Below are 12,001 nucleotides of genomic sequence, written 5' to 3' on the forward strand. Positions count from 1 at the left end.
CCACAAGTCTCAACTGCAAATCTGTTCTACTACGTGAGATGGAAGCCACGCTGCATGCACTAACAAATTAACCCGCTGGAGATGGCAGCCTCATTGCTTCAACGTCACCCTGTAGGTGGAATGTTTTATCAAACTCAGTTGTCAATGGAACCTTGCCCAAGATCAGTTGTGTCGTCGAATGAGTGGAACAAGCAGGACGATTCGGCCGAGCACGGACATGGTTGGAGCGGATGCACGGAGTGGATGCACCGCTACTGGAGACACGATCTCCATACCACTTTGAGGTGTGCCAGCAGTGATCACTGAGCATCGTGAACTCAAAACAGGAATCTCGCTTTAACTTTCGTGTAAGACAGACTCTTCAGAGGCCAAGCCTCTTTGGTTGTCAGCCCCGCCAGTCTTAGAAGAGTCCGGTCATAAGATCAAGCGATTCAACGCTGCCCATTACTCCAGCTTGACAGGGTTCAATACAATATACCTGTTCGGCCGGCCCGAGGTGCCGCAAAATGCCATGTCTATCGGGAAAAAGAATGTCAATGAGGAATGGCATCTTGAGGCCTGGGGGTGTGACCTGGTTACCCACCTTTACTGGCAGTGTCGCTAACCCTAGATCCAATGCCCTAGTGCCAAGGATTATCAATAGTGTCTAAAGTCCTGCCCTTTACCATAAGCAGCCTGGCTGATCATCGGTGAAATCTCACTGCGGATCCTAACTGGGGTTTTCAATCAGGACTGGCCTTGACGCAGCGTATGGGCACCTGCGAGACACGCAGTCTGTCCAGCTCTGAGCTGAAAATCTCTTTAGTAGTTGCATTTCTGTCAGGGCACCTACTCCACCAAGGTCCATGAGCGAAGTGGTCCCTAAGCTTGTTAATCACGACATGACGGGAGAAGTTACCGGGTACCGGTACCCGGCCAAACCAAAGTGGTTGTGTTTAGAAAGCTCGGTTGCACAGTTCAGCTAGGTTCTATGTTCTCTCTGCCGGAATAAGCTCTCAGCCACACATCTCAACTGCAAATAACACTTGCACAGTTCAGCTACACAGGCTTTGTCGTTCGAAATACAATTCTTTAAAAACATAACTGATGACCCTACTTCTAACTTTAAACTTCGTCATATGCCACGCAAAGTCCCTCGTCATCATTATTCGAAACCATGGATGGACAAGGCAGCGTCTATTTCAGCCCTGAGCCGGGTCTCATCTTCTGTAACCAGGATGTCAGCCCGATGTCATCTGAGCTAGACATGGCCTGTTCTTATCCACTCTTGCATCCGTAAGTATGACAGATAAATCTGACCTGCATGCATACAGAAAGACTAACAACCCTTGCAGAGGCTTTACAAGTCCTTCTATATGCACATTCTGGAATTACATCGGGAATTATGCTGAACCTGGACTACTGCCCCCTTATTATAACACGATCACAACCCCGGATTCAACAATATATTCGTCGAATCTATACAATTCTCCAATGCCGATGCATTCAAGTGTTAACCCCGACTTCACCCTCAGGCCCGAGAACAGTCTAAATGTTGGCTCTGGTGTCGGTTCTGGGATTTACGTGGACGACCCTCAATGTAACGCAGGGTCCTTTCAGCCCTGTACAACACATACGCCCCGCCTATCAGACACAAATTCCATCTCAAGAACCTGGAATCCAGACAGTACCTCTGTCCAATATGAAAGCTGGCTGTCATCCTCTACTATTGGCAATGAAACAGCTGATATCAGAATAAACAAGGATGCTGAACCGGCTGAACATATCTCATCCTCTCAGTCTGATGCTAATCAGTCTTCAAAGTCTCAGCACGACATGATAAGTGAGTCCTTCTCACTCTAGGCAGCAGTGCTCTTACTGACCTTTACTAGCCGATGCAAGTCCAAGTCCTCCCCTCATATTCAATAAAATTGAAAATGTCTTTCGTTATCCATGCAACAGAGAAGGCTGCAATAAGACGTTTGCACGCAAGGAGCATGCCATGCGACACTACAGAACGTAAGTCAACTAAAGAATATATGATAGGCCTAATGGCTGAGAGATGTATAGGAAACATGAGAAAAGTAAAGAACGCCTGGCTTGTGAATTTTGTGGTAAGAACACTTTTGATCGATCAGATAATCTAAACGCCCATCGCAAGTTACATGCCAGATCAAGACCGAGGAGAAGCAATGCAGTGCATTTTGTCCCTGATGCTGTTTCAGCAATGCAGATAAATCGCAAGAAGGGGAGACCACGACTTAATGTATAATAAAAAGGGGTTTACCTAGAGAGAGTAATAGAAGGATTATATTTAATATATTCTTTATAAAGTCCTATATTTCTGGTCTTTTATAGGTCCCGGTTTACTTTATATTGATATGCTTTTCTATTGTTACTTACTTAGATTGTGATAATTGACAAGTCTGGGGGGCGCAATGTTTGCCTGACGTAAAGGCAGCGCTTGATTTTCAAGTTTTATCCTAATGCTAACCTTTTAAGGCAAGGTTGTACAGCTCAGCCATTATGAGTAAGTAGTCTAGTGGCTCAGGGTGGAAATCAATAATAGCAATAATGCAGTTTTACCCCTTACTTTGATCTGAGTACGCTAAATAGCCTAGACCCATATCCGGAAAGGCAGACCTCGTAAAGCAACGCTTTTTAAGTCAAGTTGGGCCTGTGGATCAACGTACGGTAAGTTCGGACTTTGTAACATCGTATGATTCTGAGCGCAGGCTTCAGTCATCTGTCTCTTTACAGATCTCGTAGCATTCCCCCTAGCTTAGTATCCACGATACTCGAAGCTAAACCTGCAAATACTGCCGATTCAAAAGCTCAAGCTCAATGCAATCGGATAGGAGGCCTTGTCAGTCCCAAACGTGTGACACACGTGATGTGGGCATCAGCTGTCAGGTCTATCAACCCCAATAACACTCTTGTGAAGTCTCCCAAAGCCTCTCAGACAACCCTGATGTCGTCGATTAGTTCGTAGATGTCGAGAATGGCAGTGGTGTGTATTATGAGCTCTTGGGTCTGGGACACGTATGTGAAGTTGGAGGGAATAAATGATGGCTTGAGTGCTTGCTCAGATCACTGACTCCAGCCACGAGGTGACTCATGTTTACTGTTGGACTATGAACAAATATGAAGCTGGGGATGTTTTGAGAAGCATCTACTTTGACATGGCGCCTCTTAGATTGAAGGCATCCCTTTCTAGAATTTTTGTGCCCCAGTCGGTTTGCGGCGCATTGTGCAGGTCCACAACGCTCGGGTCGGGAACGACAAAAAGCCACCAGAGCTCGTACATATAACCGAGGAGCTAGGGCCACTCCGGGAATCGCTCTCGCATTCACGACATAATTACGCGGACTGTCGTTTCCTGAGACTAGGCCAGAAACAACTAAGGAAGCCCCGATACCTACTAGAGTTAAGTGAATCTTATTAAAAGAAGCTAATAATAGAGATAAGATAAGACTGGTTATTATTTTATTTTACAGAAGGTAGTATTATATTACTTAGAAAATATAAAGCTAAGTTTTATTTATTTATCTTTTTTAAGTTATTAAGATAGATTTAACCTTTATAAATAAGATCCTCCCTACTAAAATAAGCTAATAGTAAGGTTAACTGCCTGAAACTCGCGGTTAGAGTTAGCATTAGTCAGCTCTCTGTATTTATTAACGCAATTCATTTACTCCATATATAACTCACTGTCTAATTATCTTTATATTACTAAATCTCTAACGCCTTTTATATTTAGAATTAAAAGCCTCTCGCCCTCTATTTAACTCCTTAAGTTTACAATTGCTCAGACAGCTAGATACGAGCCCCTATCATTATGTTGAGTGACTTTCCGAACGAGATCCAATGTCAGATCATCCGTCTTCTCGACCCCATTGGCCTCATTTCGCTCAGCCAATCCAGCAGACATTTTAAACGTCTTATCAACCCGCAAAAGAGACACTTAGTCGAGCGTCTCCTTCAAATCGAGTTGCTGACTGAGCACGGCGGTCCAACTCTCACCTTTCGGTCAAGGGACAGTAGATTAGAGCCCAGTTGGCAAGATGAGGCTTGGGAATCAATGCGTTGGGCTTGCACCGATTGCCTTCGTCTTCTTCCCCACAAATGCTTTGACAGTCAGTCCCTACTACGGCTGGGCTACCGGAAGCCTCACCCGAGCTCTGATGCTGCTCGCATGATTACTACCTGGGAGCATCGCCCCAACTGGCGGCCGCAGCATCGATTGTTGCGCGGCTCCGAGGCATATCGTTTCGACAAGAGCAGGCGCGCGCTTTACTTTTTCGCGGTGACAAAGGGCGTCATGTGTGATGTCGACGGGGATCCGGCGGAACACTTGGACAATCTAGACGTCACTGTTTTGGTCGGGTTTGAGAAACTGTTTGAGAAAGAGTTTCGCGATATGGACGATGAAGAACAACTGGAGCTGTTTGATGGAATTGCACTGTCAATTGAAAACGACTACTGTGGCAATAAAAGGTATCGTCGGGCCTGCAATGAGTGTCGATTCCGCAAAGGCGTCTTCACTTGTCATCGGTCCACGGGCTTTCGTGGTAGTACGAAATTTCCCGCCGTCCCGTGTCGACGAGCCTCCTTCGAGAAAGATCTGGATCGTCATTTTCCAGGATTTTTGGGTGCACTGAGAAGCAAGGAACCATCCGCCCGAAAAGCTAACGCCAGGGAATATCTGTATCCAATGTATATGGCTCGGTGCACCAGATGCGAGGGCTGGCAAGAGATTCGGTCTTTTCGTATAGAAGGGCTCCTTCATGGTGGATGGAGGCACAGTCTGCACGGGGAAGTAGAGATGTTTGGCCGAGATTGGGACGTGATGTGCTGCAACAGGTGCTTCGTTGACACCAAAGGCCGAGATGAACTCGCTGGGCATTTGAAGAAATGGATCATGAGACTCCTTGACAAGAGACTGAGCGTCATTTCATCAGGGCTGTGCCAAGACTTCAACTCCCACCACTACACGCCGGTCCGTCATCTTCCAGAAGCTGAGGCTAGGGAGTGGAGAGTCCTCCTAGAGCAAACACCGTGGTTTAACTCAGGTGACAACTTGAGCTTATTGCGTATAGATCTCAACCTTATCGAAACGCGTCGCAAACAATGGAGAGATCTATTGGACCGGGCGAAAGTGAGTGATGTTGAGAACTCGCTACCTAAGGTTCTTGATGACCTTTACGACTAATGGGTCTGGCATTCAGAGGCCGTCGAAAGTGAATGGAAGTGGTTGGTGGGCTGTAAGGACGAGATTGAAGAGAATCCTGACCTTTTGGTTGATTGGGCTCTTGAGAGGGGTGGGGCTGCATTTAAGTAGTCTCGCGAGGCTGTATATGTGGAATATCTCGATTTGTTAGTACAATCTCAGCTTCTGGCCAGATTGTCTCAAGGGCGTTGGTGGATTCACCAATTTGATCATAGCTTCGTCCCTCACACAGTTCTGTCGGCACCCAATCGGAGGACGGTGGATGCAATATTGCTTTCTGCATGACGCAGCTGAGCAGATGGCAAGTAGTGTCTTTCGGTCCGGGCTTCAGTATTGTCCCAGTGAGCCTCACTGAGTGAGGTTCAGACATGGACTGCAAGGCTCCGAAAAAACAGCAAGGAAAGCCTCAGAGAACAGGTTCTTTTTAAGTTTATTCTACTTGATTGGCAGAAGTGCAGGCACATAACAGAGTGATATAACATTTACAAGAGTAATACGCAAACCCAATACCACTAGACCAAATCATGAACTATGATACCCCTTTGCTACTACGGCCGAGGGAAGTCTGCAAGTTTCAGCCCTGTGATCTCTTTCTCAGCTGCCACTAGCAAGGGTTCAATAAGGTCCTTTAGGCGGCAGTTATGCCTAACGATAGTTCCAGGCTGCTCTGGGTTCTCTGTCGTGGAGGAAGTGGTCCCAGCATTAGAGCCAGATAAACCTTTAGTTCCGGGTTGAGCAGATACTTGAGGGCTTTTGGTGGTCTGAGACACAGTAGGTGTACCGAAGAGACTGCCCGAAGAGGGAGAGGGGCGACCAAAGTTGAACGAAGATTGAGTATTGGTGTTTTGAGGAGTACTACTACTACCAAAAAGACTACTGGAAGGCCGAGAGAGCCCACCGGCGGTAGTAGTCTGCTGAGAAGCCAATGCAGAAGGAGTATTGGTTCCAGCTGTTGCAGGCTTTGGTTGACCCTGGACAAGACCAGATGGATATCCAATAAGACCTCCGGACACGAGGTTCGCAGATGTAGGATCAAGGTTCCATCTGCCAGCATAGTTGAGGAGAGGTGCTTGACTTTGCGGTCCGAAATAGGCTGGCGACTGCACATTGGCTAGTGATGCGAGTACAGCGTCGAGGGACAACTTGGGGAATGGCGATGACGGGCGGGGGTATACTCCAGACTTTTTCATTCCTTGCAGTAGACTTCCCAGTAGCATGGCTCGGCATGCTTCATTGCAACCTACCTTGTCTGCAAGGATTTTGGTCTGAAGGTTGTCTAGTCCATCGACAAGACGCTGCAAGATTTCGATTCTTGTGCTTTCGATTTTATCTGAATCGTCAGTTGAGTCATTGATCTGCACTAGCTGACATACCAGAAACATCTGCTCTGATTGGGAGATCATAAGTCGATACGACATCGATGTTGTGCCTGATAGCCATTTTTGTGTATGTCTGGAACAGCGATGAGTGCTCAAAGACAAAGGATGCGAGTATCACTTGAGCCAATGGTTTGTCCTTCAACTGTCCGGGCTGAAGCCAGTCAACAGTCCATCCAAAGAGCCAGTTTGTGCTGAAAAAGGCCACAGCCTCATGGCACTCTAGATCGTCGACGATCGTCGCAATGTCGCTTAACAGATCCAGCTTGACACTGCGGGGAACATTGCGTGTTTTGCCATGGATGATCTTCAAAACGAGCTCAAATGCTTCGGGGTCAAAGATTCCTTCAAATTTCCAGTGATAGAGGCCGTCTGGCTCAACTGCAGCCTCTTTGAATTGACTTGAGAAGAGTTTTGCTGCCCGACGACAGGCAAGGGTTAGATGCTTCTTGGAACAAAGGTAGTGCTTCTCAGCGGGAGGGTCTGGGGTCTCAGTTTGGGTAGAAGCAGGCTTTACTGGAAGAATGAGGAGAGTATCACCCTCGGGGTCGATCTCAATGCGCGTGTTCGACATGTTCATTGATGATTGTGTTGTGAGTGTAGCGTGAAGATTGGTTGAAGCTGAGTTTCAGCTACTGGTCCCACTTCAGGTCGCCAATCTAAGGTCGACCCGCCAACAGATAAGAAGATGTATCCACTCTAGATAAGCCAAATCAGTCAGGGTCTTATTCTGTGATAAGATCGAAAATTTTGATAAGATCGGGAATTTGAAAGAGGCTTCAAGGGTTAACACCAATAAAGAAATAGGGGCAATATACTCGTTACCCTCACTATTGTCTAATATCTTACTTTAGGCCGAAAAGCTATATTGCCTGAAAAATGGGGCCAATTCAATTACTATTATTTCATCCATCGTAAGCTACATGTTGGTATACTGAACAGTCGTAGTACGTGTCTGCAGTATCCCGTCCTCACTATCATTATCTCCGGTTGGGTTGTTCTCCAAAGACTCATCCGACCGTCCGCTATAGATATTGACATCCGTCTTACCCATACCTTCAGGCCTCAAGCTTACTCTGTTGAAGTGAGTATCATGCTCCAGCTCCACGAGCGTATCGAACTTTCGGCGTGGTCCATTTGAACCACCAAAGGTATGGAGGCCAAAGTTGGCACTTCCACTTTGCTCTTCACTGCCTTTTCGAGTGCTCTTGTCGCCGAGAACTCGAGGGGCGACGTTCTTGAGAAAGACACGAAGCGTTGGGAGGGAGCCGCACATGATGAGAAGGTTGGCTTCAATGATACTGTCTGTGTCAGATGGGTTATATGAGAGAGAGACGAGGACTTACACCCAGAGACATCCTTCTGCCAAGGACCAACTCTGGTCGGGATTCGACAAGCTTGGCAGAAGAAGAACCAGTCGGACAATCGATGTGATGAGAGTAATAGAACCGATAGCGAATAGTCCGACAAGACCAAGCTTTTGTCGCGTAGACATTTGTAGACCAATGACAGTCGGAATGGGTAATACCAGCAACATCACATCAGTGATGCAACCAAACGCGGCCTGGGTGATGTAAATGGGAGGGCGATTGATGCAAGTAGCCCCAACCGACATCCTCACATCCCATCCTGCAGCAATAGGCTTGCATGCAAACAGAACACTGAACCAGATACCAACGAGACTAGCACTGCAGAGGAAGCCGGTGAAATAGACCGAGTATTGGTACCATAGAGATGGCGAGAGGCGGTAATAAAAGAAGCAGAGCGTAAGCTTCGAAAGGATTGTCGTCGGAATGTACGTCAGTGTTGTACACATGACGAGTAGGTTTGCTTGGGTGTTGCTGTCGATTGGCATCTCCCATGCATGGACGCCGAGTAGTTTGCGACTGTATGCATTGAGAAGACATGATTGAGCCGCGATAGAGAGGACCTAAATGGTTAGTGAATGTCATTGAAGCAGGTCGGCTCTCGTACCCAAGCGAAAAGAATTAAATCTGTAATCATTAGCCAAGTCCATCCAAGTGAAAGGACAACTTACAATCGTCAATCAAGAACTTTCGCAAAATCACTGCATTCGTATACATCCGCTGTCCCAAAAACGCCGTCGCTATCGCAAACTCCAGTCCGAAAATCCAATACGCATTCCTTACCATCGACGCATCAGTTAATGGGTTCTCAAAGTCAACTCTGTACCCCGATGGAGGTGCCACCGCAACCTCGACACCATTGACGACAGGAAACGACATTGTAACAGTTGATCGAGAGTTTAATCCCCGCGTAGCGCAAACTCAGAACGACATGACGGGATGAAATGGAAATAATGAGACGCAAAATCGTTAGGTGTCAACTTGGGCATCAAGTCGTGCAAATCTTTCAAGTCACATCGTCTACTGATATACAGCTGAACGTGATTTGATGATCACTACGCAAAGGGGCATATTCCCTACAAAATTCATGTGAGAGAAAAGAGACGACAGAGAATTAACTGGGGTTGAACCTTAATTATTGGAGAAACGTCAGGCGAGATTAGAGGGAAGAAATAAAACGTCAAACTTGACGGGCCGTCCGGGTAGAGAGAATTAGTTATGCCGGCCTTCCATAACAAGCCTAGACTTGTGGGAAAAAGACAGGTTTTTGCTGGTCTGTTCTCACGGTAATTCCGCGCTGTAACGGGCTGTGAACAAGGGCCATGACTCGAGATCAAGAGATCGTCATGAATCCCCGCCTTTTACGGTTGACTACGAATTGTCAGCCCCAACTGCCGATGTAACGCTCGGATAATATCCCCTGAGGGTTGCAGAATGCATGTGCCACTGATTGAGGGAACAACGGGACCCCTGAGAACCTTGGTCTCGAGTTCACCGAGTCTTTGGGTCGTATTATTTAGAGTCTCGTTAATCCACTGTCAACGCAGATTTTGAGCTAGCCTTTAGGGCCGGAGGCATGACATCGATTGAGCTTAAGCTTGATTTAGCACTGACATCTCGTCAATCTAGAGCCATGGGAATTGAACGATTGAGTCGTTTCGCGGTCCATGACTGTTGCGTATCACAATTGGCGATCAGATAACCTGTACCAACAGACTCCGTCTCCTCCATCGCTATTCTTACTGTCTGACGCTGCCCTGCCGTCTTGACCTTGCACCTCGTCTGCTCACCTATGAAAGAACCATGTTAATCCCGGGGTCATGACCGAAAACGATCAAGATCATCTATGCAGGATCAAACCAACATGCATCATCGAGTAATGCCATGAATGCCTTACCAAATCCAACCTCCAGCCCATCTGACGAACCAATCGCATCCCTATTGCCCCCCAGCATCCCACTCCGTCTGCGTGATTTTACCCCCAAGAACAAGGGTCCACGAACCCGCCAGTTCCTCAGCCGCTTCTGCACAAGACGATCTTGCCCATCAACAAAAAGTACCCAAGTTCCCGCACAGACTTGTCCTCTCAGATCTTCTCTCCCCCTCTCAAGGTGACATCCCATCGTCCATCCCGTTTCATCGCAATCATGAAGACGAGTGCCTCAGTCTTGGCTTGGGCATCAGCGCTCCTCGGTGCCTCACCCGCCGTAGCCATGGAGACTTGCGTAAGCCTATTTCTGTCGCAAAAAAAGCAATGTCACTGACCTTTCGCGTTTCAGTGTGCCTCACTTGAAGCAAAGGGTCTGAAGCACGTTTACTACCCCGATAGTAACGGCTACAAGACCCGCACTGAGTCGTACTTTTCCGTCTCGTCGCAGCTAGAGCCTTATTGCATCGTTCAGCCCGAAAGTGCCAAGGATGTATCTACGATTATCAAGACCTTGACATCTGATAAAAAGTGTAATTTCGCTATTCGAAGCGGTGGACACACCGTTTGGGCGGCGAATAACAGTGAGTTTGATGCTCGCTTGATTGAGTTTGTCTAATTGCGTGCAGTTAACGATGGTGTCACTATTGACATGGGTGAGTTGTCTGTGCGATTGGTTCAGCGTGAAACAACTAACATGCATAGGATTGATGAACAAGACTACGTATGTCAAGAATACGAAGGTCGCTCAGATCCAGGCTGGTTCTATTTGGCGAGATGTTTACGGTGCTCTTGAACCATATGGTGCTACTGCTGCAGGTGGTCGCACTTCGACTGTCGGTGTCGCTGGCTTCTTGACTGGCGGTGGCAATACCTTTTATACTGCCCGTCGGGGTTTTGGCTGTGACCAGGTTGTCAACTTTGAGGTTGTTCTCGGCGATGGGTAAGTACACGCACACCATAACGACGTCTACTAATGTTTCATTAGACGCATCGTCAATGCTAACAAGGACAACAACGCCGATCTATGGAAGGCCCTCAAGGGCGGCTCAGCCAACTTCGGTATCGTCACCCGCTTCGACGTCCAGGCCTTCGACGCTCCTCTCCTCTGGGGTGGCCTGGTCACCTACTCGGCCGAAGAAACAACCGATGCGCACGTCCAAGCCTACAAAGACTGGACCGATAATATCGTCAACTATCAGGATGGATCAGTCATTCCTTTCTGGAGTTATACTCCTCAGAATGGAAAGATTGGCATCACAGTGTCGTACGAGGATACCACTGGTGCTGTCGCTCCCAAGGCCTTGGACGAGTTCTGGAAGATTCCGTATGAGACGTCCAACCTGCGCAAGGATACTCATCGCAACATGACCATTGAGCTTGAGCTTGTTGCAGGATACCGGTAAGTCAATGCCACTTGGGTCTACCATCGATACTAATGTTGCTAGAAACGTCTGGTTCGCTATCACCTTCAAGAACAAGCTCGGCTTGTACAAGAAGGCTCTGGAGCTGCACAAGCAATTCGTCAGCGACTGGAAGGCCCAGTCCCCTGATGGTGACTTTATCTGCCACGCCATCTTCCAAGCCATCCCCACCATCTTCTCCAAGCACTCCCTCGAGCGCGGCGGCAACGTTGTCGGCCTTGACCGCGAGAAGGATAACGCTGTCATGTTCCAGGTTCAGTTGATGATCAACGGCGTCGAGCAGGAGAAGATTGCTCGTGAGCGTATGGTTCGCTTCCGTAAGACGATGAAGCAGTACAGTATCGACCAGGGCGCTGCTGTCGATTGGGAGTATCTCAACTACGCCGACTTTACCCAGGATCCTCTTTCCACTTATGGACCCAAGAATGTCGAGTTCATTCGCAAGGTTGCCAAGAAGTACGATCCTAAGGGAGTATTCCAGACTAGACTGCCTGGTGGATTCAAGATCTCCAAGGTTGCGTAAAGCCTAGCATAGTCTTCAATAAGAATGAATATAGATACAGATATCATATACGCGTTACCCGTCTCTATTGTAAGCCGCATAATTACTGTACCGGCGGTATGCGCCCCGCGTCAGCTCGCGTAACTCTCGTGACAGGGGTCCCGCCACTAATACGCGCAATCCAGGGTAAGGCAAT

At 47.7% G+C, this 12,001-nt stretch overlaps 4 protein-coding genes across 4 annotated transcripts; 2 read left to right on the plus strand and 2 right to left on the minus strand.

The window, feature by feature from the left end:
• Positions 1 to 3,817: 3,817 nt before the first annotated feature.
• On the plus strand, positions 3,818 to 5,191 carry FTJAE_7188 (uncharacterized protein; the record flags this gene model as incomplete). Its single annotated transcript, XM_037353879.1, has 1 exon — positions 3,818 to 5,191. The coding sequence occupies one exon, from the start codon at positions 3,818 to 3,820 to the stop codon at positions 5,189 to 5,191; it is 1,374 nt and encodes a 457-aa protein (XP_037205713.1).
• Positions 5,192 to 5,757: 566 nt separating this feature from the next.
• Positions 5,758 to 7,165, minus strand: FTJAE_7189 (uncharacterized protein; the record flags this gene model as incomplete). Its single annotated transcript, XM_037353880.1, has 2 exons — positions 5,758 to 6,539; positions 6,583 to 7,165. The coding sequence occupies 2 exons, from the start codon at positions 7,163 to 7,165 to the stop codon at positions 5,758 to 5,760; spliced, it is 1,365 nt and encodes a 454-aa protein (XP_037205714.1).
• Positions 7,166 to 7,504: 339 nt separating this feature from the next.
• On the minus strand, positions 7,505 to 8,831 carry FTJAE_7190 (uncharacterized protein; the record flags this gene model as incomplete). Its single annotated transcript, XM_037353882.1, has 5 exons — positions 7,505 to 7,519; positions 7,661 to 7,886; positions 7,932 to 8,515; positions 8,560 to 8,579; positions 8,624 to 8,831. The coding sequence occupies 5 exons, from the start codon at positions 8,829 to 8,831 to the stop codon at positions 7,505 to 7,507; spliced, it is 1,053 nt and encodes a 350-aa protein (XP_037205715.1).
• A 1,268-nt stretch (positions 8,832 to 10,099) lies between these two features.
• FTJAE_7191 (6-hydroxy-d-nicotine oxidase) lies at positions 10,100 to 11,826 on the plus strand (the record flags this gene model as incomplete). Its single annotated transcript, XM_037353883.1, has 6 exons — positions 10,100 to 10,177; positions 10,232 to 10,463; positions 10,509 to 10,535; positions 10,585 to 10,822; positions 10,868 to 11,281; positions 11,328 to 11,826. 6 exons carry the CDS (start codon positions 10,100 to 10,102, stop codon positions 11,824 to 11,826), a joined length of 1,488 nt encoding a protein of 495 aa, XP_037205716.1.
• Positions 11,827 to 12,001: the final 175 nt, after the last annotated feature.

The sequence above is a fragment of the Fusarium tjaetaba genome, assembly GCF_013396195.1.
Source record: "Fusarium tjaetaba strain NRRL 66243 chromosome Unknown NRRL66243_c0000142, whole genome shotgun sequence".
NCBI lineage: Eukaryota > Fungi > Ascomycota > Sordariomycetes > Hypocreales > Nectriaceae > Fusarium > Fusarium tjaetaba.